Here is an 18,544-nt window from a genome sequence, read left to right as displayed (position 1 = left end):
TTTCTCCGAATGTTGATCTAAGTGGATTTTCTCACTCACACACATTCAGACACCAGTCAGACTCCAAATTACCTCCAAGCAGAGACCCACCCCTGCCAATGCATGCCTGACAGTTCATTCAATCTGTAAATTTCTTTTTAGTTAACGCAGAGCCTGGGACACCTGTTGTTGCTCTTGACCCCATATTGACCATGGCAGTACCGTCACTGACATTCAGACCAGAGCACCTGTCGCATGGGGAGAAGTTCAAGTGCCGAAAGAGCCCAGTGACCACTGAAATTAATATGACACTGTTGTCACTGATGGGTCCGAACCAGTGACCTTTGGTATATATTTTGTAGGCCAGCTGACTGCTTGTTACCATGGCGTTCACCTCTAATGTGAAGCCTTTGCAATAAAAGTCTCCACTGCCACACAGTGGTCAAAAAAGATACATGCAAGCAGCTTTGGAAGTTGCCTTCACTTGCTACATTTAAACTCCGACTTAGTTATAGGCTGTATTAAATCGGAGGACTTCATCTTACTACATTAGATCTAGTGTTAGAAGCAAAATGCATTCTCTTAGTCAAATATGATATGAAAGCAAACGGTCTATTTTAATCAATTGATTTATTTAAAATGGCTCCATGCTCACAATTGGTATCACACGTTTTCATTAAGGTCAGCTCATAATTTGCTGGTTAATTTGAAAAAAACAAAAAACAAAACCAGAAGAACACAAAAGCTCAAGGTCCATATACTAACTTTTATGGACCCTCTTTTGCTCAGTTAAGTTGAGGTTAAGTAAACCAATTACAGACTGAGGATTGGTAGTGTGGTACCTAGTGTTGGAAGAAAGGAAATATTTACATCATATGCACATATCACTGCACAACAACCACAACATTAGGCAGAGAAATATCGAAATGCACGATTGTTATAGACTATTTGACTATGCTTTTCTAATTTCCTGCAGCACCTGAAGGCAGCATAGTAGCTCCTGCTGCCTTCACGGTGTCCTCCTCTTGTCGCATATTGATCTACAGCTAGCTGATCGTTAGCTTTTGTGTCAGGATGGTGTTTGTGCTGTGTCAATGTGTGTCCGTTGTTTCTGGCTGAAGGTACCTGGCATTTGGCGGCTTTAATGTTCCGTGCAGCTAATCTAAAAACCATCGGCAAAGCGGGAACCGGCTGGTAGGTGGTCTTTGAAATCACTGAGACGTAACATATTGTTCACGTCCACTCCACTCTCGTGAAACAGCCGGCTAGAGAGCTAGCTGTAGCTAGCCATGCTAACTGTCTAGCATGAAAGCTAATCTGAATATCTAAGGGCTTTTTGGTTATAATATTCAGGCGACGGGTTTAAAATTACCATAGTTTGAAGCTACGATTCCAGGCTCTTCGTGGTAGTTAATTATCTTTAGTGACATTTGTCATTTATTTAGCTAACTGGCAAGACAACGTTATGCTAGCTCCTGGAGCTAACAACAACCGCCGGCTAAGCTAACCAAAGCAGAGCAATTTCGATACTAATTTCAATTTCAGAGGAGTTTGCAAACGACATCTCGGGCTCTTAAAATAGACACCTGAAGATTCATTAACGTAAGTATTAGCTTCACAGCGAGCTCATCGGGTGCTGCATCCAACTTTACTCGATAGAAAGGGACGAATAATATGTTATATGTGAGCCTTTATCTGGCTAATGTGAGTTTCTACGCGTCTAACATTAATGCAGCTCGCCTGACAGTCTCGAGCTAATCTAGCTAGTTAACAGTACGGCACTTGGAATTAGGTCTGTTATGTGTCACTGTAAGTTCATAAATCAAGCTTACATACTCAGTTTTACAGCCCACTATGCCAACAAGTACCTCAATATCACTCATGTCTGTCCTGCACATACTGCTCTCAGCGCCAATGTTAAATGGTGAGTGTTAACTGGTTTACCTTGGCTTCCTCCATCTCAGGCACTTTCGCCGGACGATGGACGAGCTGGTCCATGACCTGGTGTCAGCACTGGAGGAGAGCTCTGAGCAAGCGGCCCGTGGTGGTTTTGGTGACGGGGGAGACCACGCACTGGCCGTGGGCTGTCTGCTGAAGAGGCAGGCTCGGAAGCGGAGGGGCAGAAAAAGGCGCTCAGACAACCCACACCCGCCTTGGGAGACAGGCCACCTCAGTGAGGGTTCGGAGTCCAGTGTGGAAGAACACAAGGTGAGCTGGGGGGCGATCGGTGATTACACACAGAGCTCTTCACTCAGGGCCAACTCAACTTGTCCACAAAGCAATTTAAAGGGCCCTTGTGCATCACTTGACATCCAAAACAAATGATGGGGGCAGTGATTCAGACATATCACAGCGTGCTTCCTTAATGTTAATAGATATTCTACACTGTTGCATGAGCAGCGAAACCTTAATCTGGTCTAATCCTTTAACTGTAATCTACGGGTCTCCACATGAGATTAGAATTGCCCAATTAGTGCAGATTATTTGCAATTTAAGTGGCAGTTGTTGTCTGTTAAGTGTCTTGGCCATAATACATTTTCAGTGTCATCCTGCTAAAATGTGTCAATATTAAATACATTTTGTGTCTGCCTAATTGTTAACTTCTTCAAGTTCATCCAAGTTTCTTAATTTAGCTTCAGAGTCATGCTTTGGTATTTACCACTCTTGCATTCGTTGCAGGACTACCGTGGCAGTGCGGGGGGTGTCTCTGCTGCCAACAGCCACGCCCGTGACAACAGCGATTCGGATGAACAACTTGGCCCCAAACGGCGCACCCTCCTTACAGCTGATGCAGGACGGAGTAAGCGGCCACTTTGGCCCGACGACTTGGGTGTCCTGGGGTCTGCAGAGGGAACTCGCAGCCTCAGACGGAGACGTAAGGTCAAACGTATGGCCGTAGATCCACCTGTAGAGCCAGAACCCCCCTCCTCAACCATGCTAGGACCCCCACCTGTGCCAAAAGCCCGTGTCGGTGGCAGGCCACATCGACTGGGTGCGGGTGAGGGCCGGGGTGCCATGGAGCTCTGTGGAGTTGGACTGGTAGGGCCAGGGGGAGGGAAGAACAGGGTGAAGAAGAGGAAACTGGCCACACACAGGCTGGGGATGGAGGCTACAGATGAAGGGGTGGTGGTGGAGAGTGAGGACCCCATCTCTTCCCCAACAGAAGGGTCCAAGGACAAGATGGAGTTGGAGGAGCAGAAGGGCTCAGATGAGGACATGAGTGACAGGTGGTTAGTGTTTTGACTTTTTTGACCTTTTTCATGTGTGTTGTGTTGTGTTCTGTAACTGCTCTTGTTTAACTCTTGTTTATGAGTGTGTGTGACACTGTAGGCCAAAAGGTAAGGAAAAACTCTCTTCTGTGTAGGGCTGCGTATCAAACAACACTTTTTGTTTTGCTAGTCTGTTGCACCGAAAATGGTCAAATACCAGAAGCTGGCGTAGACAGTTTGGTCAGTTTCACCATCTTATTTACTGGATGTTTCATCAGCTCCAGGTCTAAATTTACATGTCATTTTTTACATCTGCTTGTGTTTAGACAACATTTAACATTTTGATAAAAATCATTATGGCTTCGTTACCAAAGCTCGGGTATCTTGAACTAGTAACAAAACACTTCAGTAATACCCTACAATTTTCTTGCATGAAAAGTCCTTAAATTTATTTTTTTTGTTTCCACTTTCACTCTTTGTTTTCAGTGACACCAGCAGTGTCAGTAACAGCAGTGACGGAGGCCTCTACACCAATGATGAGGGGAGGCAAGGTACACATGCATATTATGTTGTAAATTATTACAACATAATACATTATTACACAATGAACACGTCTGTAGCAGTGCTTGTGAATCTGGGGTCACACACTCTGCCTCTGCCTCTCTCCTCCAGCCGATGATGAGCAGAGCGACTGGTTCTATGAGGGTGAGCCCGGCTCTGGCTCAGGACCAGGAGGCGCGTGTGGAATAGCAGGAGTGGTTCCATGGTGGGAGAGGGACACGGGGTCGGAGGAGCTAGACCTTGCTGACCCAGTCTTCAACAGCATCCTCACTGGGTCCTTCCCTCTCATGAGCCCGGGAGCACAGAGAGGTAGGCTGGAATTTTTTTTTTATGTAATGATAATGGTTTGGGGGCCATTGGAAATGTTCAGTCACACACTGATGCCCTATTTAAGGCTTCAGCTTGTCAAATAACACAAACCCCTGGCGGGAACCCATCTTAATGACCACATGTGGGTACTGGGGACCTGCTACATTGAAAACCTGTCACCATCAGTGGTCACTTACACTTTACCGTGTTGTTGCAATCTCACTCCTGACCACTAGGAGGCAAACACTTCACACAGACAGAACTGAGGGAAACGCTCAGCAGTGTTGCCATGAAGTGTTGTTGTTTGGTAAATATAGTGACTAAAATCTCATACCTATGGCTTTAGCGATCACCACTAAATAGACAAAATGAAATATATCAAATAAAATATAGTATGTAAAACTTGCATAAATATCCTAGTACATCACACACTAAATTCAATCTTTGTCTCAACATATTGTGCACCAGAGGGTGCACTCAGGGTTCGCACCAGTTCTGGAAATCCTTGAAAATGCTTGAGTTTTAATTGGATCTTTTCGAGGTTTGACACTTTTATTTGTTTTTAATTTTTAATTCTTTGCCTCTCATTAATTTTAAGCTGTCTTTCTGTAACATCAGAACAATATTGACAATATTGATCAACAATATTAATCCTGCAACTGTGGTAACTTTAGATATGTTTGCTTTATACACTTCTTTTTTTCTTATTTTGCTTTCTTAGTTTCCTCTCTCTAGTATGAGTCTTTCTTTTTGACATCCTTGTTCATTGATGTATATAAACTTTTCATATAATTATTATTGTATGCTCTGTTTTGCTTCTATTATGTTGTTATGGGAACAATAGAAATATAAGCTTGCTATTATACCAATGTCAGCTTGTCAGATCTAACTAGTCTTATCTTTTTGACTATCATGTCCTGACTTTTCATGCTGTCCAACCTTGTCCTACTATGTTTGTTAGGGTTTCAGGCCAGACTGAGCCGTCTCCATGGAAACCAGCAGGCGTCTGAGGCAGGGCTGCAAAGCAGCTCCAGCCAAGGCTTCAACGACAGACTGGGCAGACAAAGCCAGGACTCACACGAGTGAGTCCCCAGCTATTATAAATTGATATGACATCTGACTGTTCTGTGTTCTATTTGTTGTGTGTATTTCATTATTCTTCCTGTTCATAAATTGTCTTTTTAATCTGCTCTTCTAGCACGTTATGTTGACAGATTTGGTTAGCAGACGGCAGGATTAGATAAAACAGATACCTAATAAAAAGAAGGGCAGGGAGTCACTCAGTCCACCTTGTAATGATATTGATTTCTTTATTGTCATATTACTGGCTCAACATTTGTCCCAGTTTATAGTTGAGTGCAAACTAATCAATTAAAAGTATTAAACTGTAACTTCAGTCCAAAGGGTTTCTGTAAAAGGGAAAACGGCTCACTAACGACAAGAAATGATAATAAATACTAGCTTGGTTTCTCTTCTCTGTCTCTTGAACACTGCCTTTATGGGCATTTAAGGGCTTGAATAACACTGTTTAATCTCCAACAGGCCCTGGTTTAGCTCAGGCTCGAGGAGAGAACACGGACAGGTGAGCCAGGTTTCTTTTTCTTTCAAATGGGTTGAAAAGGCAATGCAAAGGCTAGATTTCAGTCTATTAAACAAAACCCAGTGTGGTTGATGTAAAACACACAAGCGTTGTGTTATTGCAAGGATTACTTGCCAACTGCTGGAACATTAGTTTTTGTTTTTCCCCTCACTGCCACTTCAGTTGCACTGGGACCCGCGGTCAGACAGAGGGCATCGGAGAAGCTGTTCAGTAAAAACAGCCAGCAGGTAAGAGCAACAGTTTCCTTTAAAACACCAGTGATTTATGACCAGAGCTCAGATTAATTTCCTTTAGCACCTGCTTTTGTCTCTGCTGCATCGGTTTCCCAGTGTTTAATGATATTTTTCAAATGAGTAAAAAGACTCTGCGCTGTGTTATTTGAGACAAAACTTTTTTTTAATCACATATTTTTGTCTTGCTTGGCTGGTTTTGCAGACAGACCAGCGGGCACCTCGGCTCTCTATGTACAGGGGATGTCAAGCGGAGGCGAAAAGCAGCCCCCCTCGGTTCCACCGCCCCCTCAGGTATTGGATGCACACCTAGCTACACCTCACACACCATCTGGCACTTTTTGCCAACTGCCCCTTTTATTGTATTTTTGGCTCTCACTTTCTCACTTGTTTTCCTCCCCCCTCTTGTTTGAGCTCAGTATGCTCACCAGCCTGCTTTCTTCATTGCCTTCTGTCTCGCACATACACCGATGTAAACACAAGGGACTGGGATGAAAAGTGTGGCTTTTCACTACACATTTTTACGAGAATTAATTGAGAGAAGGGAGTCCCTCATCCTTCATACCGCTCCCTCTTTCATTATTAAACCCTGCTTTAGCTCTTAACCCCCTTTCCTCCCTAAGCTTTGTTGGACAAGAGTCAGCTGGCTAGTTGGGCTGTCAGAGCAGAGATACTGGATTAGCTCTTAGCCAGTAACACTTGTGTACACCCCCTCCCCCTCTCCCCCAACCACTCTCCTTACCACTGGGCCAGTTGATGCGTCAGGAGGAGGAAGGGCAAGGTAGCAAAGCCTAATGATGTTAGGTTAAACTCCCATTATGTTATAATTGCGTCTGAAGCCATTTCTGATCATAATTTACACCTTAAAGCTAGAATAATGAGCACAATGGAGGAGCAGCAAAGGACTTAGGAAGAAGCAGTTTGTCCGTTGATTGTCTACATGCTTATGAGCTCCTTTTCTCCATTAATCCCCTGATCCAACATAAAAATGAGTACGGGTATGTGAAAATATCAGGAAGAGAGCAGAGAGAGTGTCTTGAAAGGCGCTATATAAATCCAAGTTGTTGTTGGTGGTGTTATAATTATTATTATTATTATTATTTTATTATTATTAAAAAGGCAAAACTATACAGTTAAAAAGAAAGTACATAAAACATGGGCACCACATGAATATTTAATATATTTCTTCTAGATTCCTGAATTTTTATTGTCCACAGTGACACAGTCAGTGATGCGTTGAAAATACCAAGCGGATTTGACTTTTGCCCCAGACACAGGTGCTGTGCTTAGGAACAGTAGGTGCTGACCTAACGGCAGGGTGGCGGCAGGGGCTTGCCAATTTCACATCCTGGCAATTTGGCTCAAACCCACCTGGGACTGAACAATCATGTGTGTTAATGAGCGGGCGGCTTTGCCCTGTGCAGCATTCAAATAAAGACTGGATTAAAAAGGGAAATCGGTCCGTAATAGGTCTGTAATGGGTCCAACGACTGGACAGGAAAGGACAGAGTGTTTTGTGCTACACGACTGGAGATGTGGCTAAGTTGATCCCATGATTACATTACGTAGATGCACCTAAACAATTTTATTGGGGTGATGATGTCACTGGAGGAGAACCTCGTGTCGTACACGTTTTACAGACGTTTTTGTCAAGACCGGACCAGACGGTAGACAGATTCACACAGGACTGAGATGAGATTAAGCATTTTAACTTAGATATTGCTAAACTACAAACACAGTGATTACACCTGCAACAAAATTGTTATTCTCACGATCAATTAATCTGTTAACAAAAAATGTGCCATCACAAGTTCCTGGAGTTAAAGATTATGTCTTTTTTAATTGCTTGTTTTGTGCAACGAGCTGAAGAAGTCTCTTAAAACAGTTTTTGTCCCCTGTAATCCTCCTATGAGTATTATTGGTATATGCTATTTTCATGGCATGGTTCATGTTGTACGTATATGCATTTGTTAAGTTTGGACTTAGAATTTAAGTGCTGCTTTTCAGACCTCCTTTATAGCTGCCAATGAGCATCCAGTCTATGAGTATAGTATATGAGCCACTTTTCTAGCAGCCTTTGTAAATGTGATTAAATGACTTCACTGAACACAAACCAACATCCGTTCTGAGAGACAGTTTTTGGAATTGGTTGTTCTTGGCACATTTGTCTCTATACTTGTGCTGTCAACGAATATTCTAAGTTTGATCATAACATAATTGAATTGTAAAGAAAAAAAAAAAGACGTTTAACTGCAAGGGGGAAAAAGCACTTTGTGGCTGTCTCTTGCGAGTTCTTGCCAATTTTGTACTCGTACATATTGTAGATATGTACACTGACAACCAAGTCTTTCAACCTTTTTTTTTTTTTTTTTCAGGAGTGGTTGGGGAGAGCGCTGCTCCCATCCCTGACACAAACATGGGGAGCCGCATGTTGCAGAGCATGGGCTGGAGCCCGGGGATGGGCCTGGGTCCAGACGGCAGGGGCATCACCGAGCCCATCCGCGCCACACAGAGACCCAAAGGCACAGGTCTAGGCTTCAACTGAGCACCTCGTCTCTGGATCCTGAACCTGAACCAAGCCGGGATGAGACGCCCCAAGAGCTGTGAGGAGTGAGTGAGATGAAATGCTGCTCTGGGCGATGAACAGCAAATAAAAATGTCCAGAATAATCCAGGCGTGTTAATCATAAGAAGGGAAGGAATGAGGCCTGTCCTACCAACAGAGTCTGTGATGAGAGAGAAACCTTCCCATATTGGGGAAACTGCAAGAAGCCACACAGACTGTTGGAGAGACTGACACATGAAAGCGAATGACTGAAACTGAGCTGGAGTAATAAAAAAAAAAAAAAAAAACTTCTTGCAAACATGTCCTCTAAAGAAACTCCATGTTGGAGAAAATAAATGACACTGATGCCTCATTGTTAGTGTGTTAAGCTGGCATGCTGCCTCAGCCCTGTTACCTCAGACACCGTTCCCACGGGCAAGAAAACGGGGGTAATGTCGACCATTAACCAAGTGCGCCAATGACGATGAAAGTGTGGTTTGTTTTCAGTCAGCCGTAATGGTTAGCGAGTTTAATGAGAAATGTTTTTTTTCTGATATTGCACAAGAATTTTGGAATCAAAGACTCTATTAGTCGACCATACCTCATGATTCATGTTAGGGTACACTGTAGGGATGTGTGTTGGAATATCTGGATGCTTTGCCCATCCATTTTATTTTTCATTTCATGGAAGAAGTCATGTCATCAGGATGTTTTTATCTAACACAAACACAAAAAAAAGATACAAACCACAGTTTTCCCTTCATTTAGCACCACCACGCATGCACGTGCAGCTGCTGCAGGTTCTGCTGATGTTTGCAAAGAAAACACACGTTTGGACACGCGAGGTAAAGTCTCGCCAACGACTCGCTTGACTGTCCTATTTTAGCCCGTTTGTTTTAGGTATTTTATCCCCATAACTGTTTGTACTGCATTATGTAGTCACAGCCATGCTCAGCGACTTTACATAGAGTATATGACGAAACGGCCACATGATTGTCAGATTAAAAGCATTTCGATGTCTCTATACAGGTTTGGAAATCCCAGTGAAATGCATATTAACAGAATTAGCTAATTTCAAAGAAAAAATGAAGGAATGTTGCTGTCATATTAATACATATAAAGGTCCTTGTATCCCTGCTTGACACAAGTTTTCACTTAATGAATTTGGCAAGACTTCAAGAGCAGTCTGTGGTCTAATCAGACTCATTACGTTAAAACACTGTGGATGTGCAGGGACTTCAGCTTCAGTAAGAAGTGTTATAGAACGTTTAATTGCATTCAAATTAGTTTTAGGCCCATTTTCATTGACACGATTGTGATATTGTTTCTTGTGTTTATTTAGGCTGTTTGGTAATATAGCTTGCCTGTACCCATCCACTGTTCTGAATACAGATTTAGAATGATTTTAAGTGCAGGTAGAGGGAGAATGAAATAATCTAGGGGAAGATATGGTTTTAAAAAATGAGCAGGAAGTTGTACTGTAACAATATTTGTTTCCTTTACTGTGTTGTTGCGACCATTGAGCACCAGATGGATGGTCTTTTACCCCAGCAGGCCTGCTCAGAGAAGTGTGAGATGAGCTGTCAGTGACAGAAACAAGTATTAAACTCAGAGACTGCCCAAACAATGTAGTAGTTATTATCCAGCTACAGACTGTTATCAATCTACTCTTCTGACTGCTGGGAGGAACACGAACAAGCTTATTTTAAAAATGTTGAACTACTCCTTTAAATCAAATTTTTTTTTTTTTTTTTTAAAGAAATGTGTTGAGTGGTATATTTTACATTTTAAAAATGAACAGTGACTGTCTAGGACGGACAGTCTAAGAAATTAAGGCTCATTCTAAGTAACCTTACATGTCTTTTCTTATATTCTGCAACATTTACACCAATATTGATAAACTTGTTATAAGAAAATCAGCCAATTACATTGGCCGCAACAATAATTGGGGGCGGGAAAAATTTTGACACATGGCTACTAAGTTTTTGAAAAGACGTCATGGGCTCTTACATCTGCTAACAGAGACGTTTTGTTATTGTTTGAAATGAGTTTTTCCCAGCCTGTGCTCACTGATCAAGCTGAAATCTGACTGTAAAATCAAACCTGTTGAAATATATATGATGTCCAGTGTAAATGAAGCCGGTTCATGGCTGTGCATCACTCTCAGAGCCCGTCATCCTCTGACTGAGCTCCAACCAGGAGAACTTTCTAGTGTCGATGTTTCCTAGACGGCCCCTGCATAAACACACTCGCAGCCCATTTGACTGACCAGAGCTTTAATCCATAACTCCCCCTACAAACATGCCCTCTAAATATTTCCAACTCTATCAACACATGCATCGCATTCTCATGCTGACTCAACATCACTGAAATATGATGCTCCCTGTCCCCCCCCCCCCCCCCCCCCCCCCCTCTTTTCCTCTCCCAGCTTTGCAAGGCTGCAATAGAAATCCCTCCTCTGTATCTATGGGAATACAGGAGCGCTGTGTGTCCTCTAGCCTTCCCTCCACTCGCCACCTCCCTCTGCATATAAGGGAACGCTGGCTGTGTCCTCCACCCCACCCACCCCCCCAACAATCTGTCCCCCCTCCCTCACCACCCTTTCTCTTAGACACACTTTCCATCTCACACACTCTCTCAGGACTCCCCTGTGAGCGAGCTAGGCAGGTAGGTAGGTAAACTCAGCACTGGATCAGAGTGAGAGGAGAGAGAGAGAGAGGAGTGTGTGTGTTTATGTATTTGTGTGTGTTGGAAGTGTGCCTGTGTGTGTGTGTGTGTGTGTGTGTGTGTGTGTGTGAGAGAGCTGCTGCATCGCTGAGCTACGGAGACCGGAGGCGAGGAGAGCTGGAGTGTTTGTCCTTGAGACTGACTGACTGACTGACTGCAGCTGTAGAGCGGAGGACCAGCCATCCCAGCCAGTGGATGAACCTGACAGTGAGTACTGAGCAAAAGCAGCAAGACGAGCAAATGGGAGCAAGTAGACGCAGGCTTCTTTTAATCGCATCAAATGGACCAATGTGTTTTTTTTTTGTTCCTTGTCTGCTTAGAAACAGTCCAGTGTGGTGTTTGAATGGGATGTGTACAATATATACAGCGGGTGTGTGTGTGTGTGTGTGTGTGTGTGAGCGAGCAGGTGAAGGTCTACTCTGCTCCCAGGTGAACTCATCTCTGAAGCTTTTTATTGGCTCCCATCAATACCTGCTTTTCAGCCTATGTGGTACTTTGTAAGCAGTTCAGCAATTGTTCAGCTATTCAGTGTTTCCGCAGCAGTGGCCACTGTGTGTGTGTGTGTGTGTGTCATCAAGGAAGATGTCAGTAAACATAACATTACTGTACATCTCTACAGCTCTGTCCCTCCTCTCCTCTCTGCCACTGTCTCTGTTGACAGATCGATAGTTATGCATCTATAATTGGAAGTCATCATTTATGGCGACCCTCCAAAGCGAGTCATTATCATGTGTAATCTTGCAGAAAATTACATTTTGACTGGTGTACCTTGGCGTGGCCAGGAATCACTGGGCTGTGCTGAACAGGCTAACTGGCTGTGGGGTTACTCCAAGAAGAGCCCGAAGCCTGGAGGAGGGTGGGGGGTGGGAGGACGGAGTCCTGAGGCAACGGGCCCCCGAGTCACATTTTGCCCGAGAGCAAGGAAATCCCAGCAGTGCCTCTGGGTGCATCTGTGTGATCAGATGAGGAAGGACAGGAGGGAGTCATAGACAGGAAGGAAAGCGTAAAGGATTAGAACAAAAGAGGTGAAGGAACCAGAGAAAGACAGACGATTATCGGCAGCAGCTCTCCGTGGTGTGAGATGGTGTCGTAAGCTGAGACTGGCTCACCTGTGGAGCTGCTGACACAATGTGTTAGGCCACATTCGAGGGGTGGCTCTGGGTGGACGGGGAGAAAGAAAGAAAGAAAGCTGGAAGGTGGATGTAGAAAGCTGTGGTAGTCTTTTTCTTTAAACTAACATGACAGGATAGCTCTTTTAGTGTCTGTGTTGATTTGTTTATTGTAGACATGCTGACACTGAGCCAGAGGCCTAAATTTGCCACCTGTGGAGATAAAAGTGATATGATGAGATAGACTGTGTGTGTGTGCGGTGATGTGAAAGTGTGTATAATAGTTCCTGACATCAGCAGTCGGTCGGTGGTGCTGACTCCCACGATTCTGTGTGTTGGGCCCGCACTGTTGGGTCTGGGAACCAGGTGTGTGTGTGTGTGTGTGTGTGTGTGTGTGTGTGTGTGTGTGTGTGTGTGTGTGTGTGAAAAGGGGGATCTTGTGAAAAAACGTGTGTGAACGACATTTGTTCAAATGAAGTTTTATTCATAAAGATCAAAATCCCAAATCACCAGTGGTAGAGGAAGTAAAAGTACCACAACATAAAAATACTCCAGTACAGGTAAAAGTCCTGCATTCACAATCTTAGTGCAGAAGTATTAAAGCTAAAAGTACAGATTTGAAGTAGCAGTAGTTTGTTCTGCATGTGTAAGCAGCATTTTACTGCTGGATCTGGTTGCTGATTTGTATTATTTCATATACAGTTGGTAGATTTGGTCAGTGGTTTTACAAGATAATTCTGAGGGTCGTGGAATGATTCATTTTGCCGCACAAATAAAACAAATGCTGTGTCAATTAGCAAATGTTAGCATGCTAACATGCTCAACAAAGATGGTGAACATATAGAATATTATACCTGCTAAACAATACATGACTTTTTATTTTATTACATGTTTTGTATGTAACATCTTCATAAGCAAAGTAATATCTGCAGCTGCCAGATATGATTAGTGGAGTAATTTAAAAGTGCAACATTTCCCTCTGAAATGTAATGGAGTAAGTACAAGCTTCTCAAAAAAGTACAGTACCTGAGTATATACTATACTATGCTATACCATATTTAGCTGCCCTCCACCACTGCAATCATAAATGTGCCTCAAGCGGCTTTAAATTCTATACAATATATGATGTTCCCTATCCTTTCCTTTAGATAAGAACATTTCCGTATGTATAGAGTTGAAACAATTGCAATGTTACATTATCAAGAACCAGAACGACAACATAGTGCAAAAAACCCCAAACACATATTTGAAAAATATGGATTGGAGCAGGTGTTGAACAACTCCCTCATGTGGCACCAAGCACTGACTGGACCTGGACCACAAACAACCTCTGTACCACCAAGACCTGGAAACTAGGCTCAAGGGCACGCACACAAGAGATGTCCCTCATTTTGTTGCTTCCTGTTTGAAAACACACTTGAGAGACTTGAGCTGTGTGAACTGAGGTTAATGTGAGTTTGAGACCAGAAGTTCACCAGTTAATCCAATAGGGATTGTTGATATTATGGAGGGGCTATGCTGTGGTAATCCACATTATGTTGTTAGGAGAGGCTTGGTTACATAATCACTCAAAGAAGCTCCAGATGAGCACCTGCCAGAAGACAGCAGGGGGGGGGGGACCATGAAATGTACTCGAGTATGAGCACGCTCCATAATCAGGGTGAACTGCTGTCAGATTAGAGATCCACTAGACTTTTAAATTACAGCTTTTATTTTATTTTATCTTATTTTATTTATTTGCCCGGGAAGGTCCCATTGACATACAAGATCTCCTTTTCCAGCAGTTTGACTTACAAGGGAAAGAGTACATGAGTTTTTACAGTAAAAGCATCTTAACAAGCTTATTGTCAGTTCAGGGCAATATCCTGCATTGATAAAAGCTGCTGTGAATATCAAAGAAATCTGTCCACTAGGGGGCAATCCAGCCAAGTCATCAAGGAATGTAAACCAATTGTATTAGCCTGCAATTTTACAGTTTTTCTGTGTAATCTCAAATATTCCTAAAATGATTAGTCTAAATTAGACCTGATGAAATCCTTCCTGTGCATATATGTGTCCCAGCACTGCCTCACCTCCTCCACAGTGGGACCATCCCCAGATAAGTGAACACCATTTGGAGACCATTGACCCTCCGAGGAGAGCAGCAGCAGGTCGCAGCAGCTCTAAGTGACATTTCTGTGGTTACGTTGCTTTAAGCTTCTCCCAGAGGCTTTCTGGCATGGACGTGTGTGCGTCTCTGTGTGTGAGACCTCTGATCCCGGTACAGGGTGCTAGAGATCAATACAATGATCCTATTCCAAGTGCTCATCTGTCAGTCAGTCCATCATTTTATGTATCATTTCCCTTCTTCTATTTAAAGACACCAACCTGTAATGCATGCAAATAGAACAAAGCTGTTTCCTTCCATTTCTATATCATATTTCACTCCCAATTTCTCTCATGTTTTTTTTCTCCTCCCCTTTCTTCCTGATCCCCTTCTCCTCTTTTTACTTCCCTCTTCACCCCTCCTTTTGTAGCCCATTTAAGTGTCTGAGAGGTAGTGTGTCGGTGCAGTGAGACAATGGTGTTTGCACACAGTGTCAATAGTCTCTCCCTCTGTCTCATTAATTGATGGATGGCTGTGAGTCAGGCATAAACTAAGCAGATTACACTCACTAGATCTGAGGGCTGATGCTAGTGTGTGTGTGTGTGTGTGTGTGTTTGTGTGTGTGTGTGTGGTGGGGGTTGGAGTTGCAGAGTGACTGTCCAGTTCTGGAAGTCAATCGGACAGCTGTCCCTGGAGGCTGAAATTTTGTGGCTTTGAGTTTAGGGATGAGGAGAAAGGGGTGCACACACACACACACACACACACACACACACACACACACACACACACACACACACACACACACACACACACACACACACACACACACACACACACACGTGTGAGGGTGTCTGCTTCACTCGGACTTTTCTTTTTCTTCAGAGAAAACGAGATGCATCTGGTGTGTGGGGTCAATAGCTGGCAGCTGGGTGCTCTGTTACAGGCAGCGTCCCTCCGGAGCAGCTATTGAACCTCAGTCTTCAGTTCTGCCTCAGCAGTGTAAAAATATTTGTTGATGTTTAACTGCAGCCGGGCGTGTTCAGTTTCATGTGCTGTCATTTCTGCATTTTCCTCATTTTCTTCCTACTTGTTCAGTTTACTTGTCTTCTGTGGGTTTGTCATTTTTGTTTGTTTCTAAATCAGGTTTTTATTTCATCTGTACAAGCTGCCCCCTTTTCCCCTTTTTCTTTTTTCAACTAAATACATGTTTGACATCCAGCAGGAGGTTTCGGTTACTCCATAACTTCTTCATAGGCTGATACAGATTATGATATGATACATAATAAAATAATAAAATATTAATTTTGATAAAATAACAGGTCACTTTTGATAACCATCTATCCAGTCATTATATATTTTTTAAGTATTGTGACCGCAATATGTACTGAATGAGAGATTATGCAATTTAAAAGTGAATTAAATGGTTTCCTTTGGTGGACAAACTATTTAAAAGTAACACTGTTTTTAAATGATCTCAAACGCATCTGCAAGTTTTTGTTACTTGACTCATACATCAATTCCAATGTGTCTGCCGTTTATTGGTCTAGCTCTCCCGAAGGAAATAATTTTTTCCAGAATTATGATTATTATGATTATTTGACATGTAGATAATACTTTATTCAGCCCTAATCTAAATGTATTCTGTACCTGTTGGATGATAACTGTTCAACTAACATATTAATTTTAATAAGTTCGACTTCTTGTCAGTCTGTGACCTTTGTATTTATATACCTCAAACCACATCAAGCTGAGACAGAGAGCGGCTGCAAAGCGAAACAAAAACCTTTTGTACTACACAGTAATAAGCAAATTATCAGAAAAAATAAACATCTCAGGAGTGTTCAAGTGCTTCACTTGACGCCACCTTGGCTTGACTCAAGTGTGCCTTACTATTGTTGTGGTGCGTCTCACAACCGCCCAGCTGGTGCCAAGGAAAATATCAACTATAGATAAAACTATTAATCTCTGTTTTAATTTCAGCCTGTACCTGACTTCTGTATGAATATGTGAAAAAACTGTTTGAGCAAATAAGGAATCCATTGATGGCAGCTGCCAAACTAAAAGCCACTGAGAGATAAGAGCCACTTTGCCTCAACGTCAACATTCAGTTTCCTAAATGGTTTATAAAAGATAATTTCTCAGTGTAGATAATGTTTTATGTGATACATTAACTTTAGGAGATTTGATACGATAGTAGCACTCAGTGTCTGGCTTTTTGTATTTTATGGTTGAGATAAAATTATCTACCATTAGAAGTCACACTCTCTTTATCTCTTACGGGTTTTTATATGTACTCTTTCTTTTGTGCTCGCATTTGCTTGCGTTCATGTGTTTGTTTGCACATGTTGCGTCTGTGTGTGTGCGTGGCTGCTTTAATGCAGTGTGTATTTCTGATGGCGAGCTGTTTCATGTGGTGTATAATGAGATAAGGCCCACTCCATGCAGTCTGCTGTCTGGCCTTTATCTGAGCAACAGATTAGTGCAGGTGATTTCATTCCTGTGGATATTGGTTCGGCGGGGGTCAGCTCAGAGCACGAGCACAGCGTCAAGTCGACGAAAAGGAGGGGAAGGGGCAGGCAGAGACTGACAAGAAATTTTGAGATTTGCAATTACCAAACTCCCTTTGACCTCTGTGCATTTTTGATGCTACTGTATCATTTCATTTCACGGGCTGGAAATATTCTTGTTTTTCTATCACCATGTGCTACGAAACACAAGGTGCATTTTCAGAGACTTTTTCTGTGTTTAACCTCAAAGTTGGACAGGAGAACTTGATAAAACATTTGCCCATATGCTGTTCCTTTGAAAGCCCAGGGTGGGATTTGTCGGTCTTGAATTGATTAAAAACTTTAGCAGTGAACTGGATGTTCTTGTGATTGTACATTAACAGACAACTGGGTGTTTTTGTGTCTGTATAAAGTGGGATTTTTTTTTACATGAACTCACGTGTGGATCAGTCTTTTAAGTGGATTGGGATGGAGTCACAACACGAGGCTTATCTAACCCAGAGGTCTCACTCACGCTCGCTGGAGAAATGGTAATATTCATCGGTGGATTTATTGCTAATTCAGCTAATCAGCTAGTATTTTATAAAGGTTATATTTACTGAACTCTCTGAAACAAATCAAGTTAAAGTAGCACTTCATGTGATCAAATTGGAGTCATATTACAGATTAGTCACCGATACAAAAACCGATGTATGAAGTTCTGCACCAACAACTTGTATAATGGCAAGTTTTAAAGTCTTGGATTCTATTTGTACATTTTGCTGCGTTGTTTCTGTCTGCCACATTATATCTTTTTGCAACCTTTTTTGTGTGCCAAGCACTACTTACCGTGTTTCTCATTGTGCGTGCACGTGTGTGTGGTCAGCGAAAGGCGAAAAGCATCACATTAGGCACACGGCCATAGCTGATTAGATCAAAGTCCTGTACTTGCACTAAGTCAGTTAAGGCTTGGTCACATCCCAATGTGCATCAGTGTTTTTTGTGTGTGGATCTCCATGTGTTTATTCATATCTTTGTGGGAAGATGCTGAATTTATTGTACACATGGCATCAACTTGCCATGCTACAACTGATTTCTTTAAAAGGGCGATTATATTGATTTCATTTTCAATCAATTGATGAATTACTTAGTAAATAAAATGTCAAAAAACTTGTGAAAAATGACCAAGGTAATGCCTGTTTTGTCTAACCAATTAAAAATATCAATTTAAAATGAAATGAAACAGCATATTTTCACATCTAAACCAGACTGTTGCTTATAATTAATTCATATAGATACATTGTGTGGTTCTCTTCATCTGTTAATCAACTTAGTATTAGATCTGATTTCACCACTAGAAGCACAGTAGAATCATTGTTTCCTTCCATAGATAATTATACTACAAAAAAATCTATCTAAATTGTCTAAATTCAGAGGTGGATGTGTTTTTGGCCAGTACATGTGCACAGGTTTAAACATTTTCCTTTGATTAATTCACATAAAGATAGAGGGAATTATTAAGTTTTTCTTAACTACTATGACAAAAAATGAAATCTCCTGTTGTTAATTGAGTGAATTCACCCTCCACATTTTCCATATGAAGTTCTTTCTAAGACCTAAAAGCAGTGAAAACATCCTCTGCTGTCTCATCCACCTGATCCAGTGAGAGGCCAGCTCTCATTGGCTCAGAGGACAGCCAATCAG

The 18,544-nt window shown here is 42.3% G+C and overlaps 1 protein-coding gene across 2 annotated transcripts; it reads left to right on the top strand.

Annotated features, from left to right (window-relative positions):
• Positions 1-1,025: 1,025 nt before the first annotated feature.
• On the top strand, positions 1,026-10,117 carry gpatch2 (G patch domain containing 2). Of its 2 annotated transcripts, none has more exons than XM_070849296.1 (10): positions 1,026-1,173; positions 1,944-2,187; positions 2,659-3,206; positions 3,675-3,739; positions 3,861-4,058; positions 5,020-5,140; positions 5,601-5,640; positions 5,821-5,885; positions 6,094-6,182; positions 8,264-10,117. In XM_070849296.1, exons 1-10 carry the CDS (start codon positions 1,124-1,126, stop codon positions 8,431-8,433), a joined length of 1,590 nt encoding a protein of 529 aa, XP_070705397.1. In that variant the 5' UTR covers positions 1,026-1,123; the 3' UTR covers positions 8,434-10,117. The 2 variants fall into 2 exon arrangements, with proteins under 2 accessions (XP_070705397.1, XP_070705395.1); XM_070849294.1 differs by having other exon boundaries at positions 2,659-3,209.
• Positions 10,118-18,544: the final 8,427 nt, after the last annotated feature.

The sequence above is a fragment of the Pempheris klunzingeri genome, chromosome 18, assembly GCF_042242105.1.
Source record: "Pempheris klunzingeri isolate RE-2024b chromosome 18, fPemKlu1.hap1, whole genome shotgun sequence".
Classification (NCBI taxonomy): Eukaryota; Metazoa; Chordata; class Actinopteri; order Acropomatiformes; family Pempheridae; genus Pempheris; species Pempheris klunzingeri.
Note: the sequence above shows the minus strand (reverse complement) of the source record. Positions and strands in the feature narration are given on the sequence as shown.

Bases quoted from the DNA above. Each gene is read 5' to 3' on its own strand.
- gpatch2 (XM_070849294.1), top strand. From the start codon at position 1,124: ATGTTCCGTGCAGCTAATCTAAAAACCATCGGCAAAGCGGGAACCGGC. The intron at 5,641-5,820 runs GTGAGCCAGGTT...CTGCCACTTCAG, and splicing joins CGAGGAGAGAACACGGACAG to TTGCACTGGGACCCGCGGTC. The intron at 6,183-8,263 runs GTATTGGATGCA...TTTTTTTTTCAG, and splicing joins CGGTTCCACCGCCCCCTCAG to GAGTGGTTGGGGAGAGCGCT.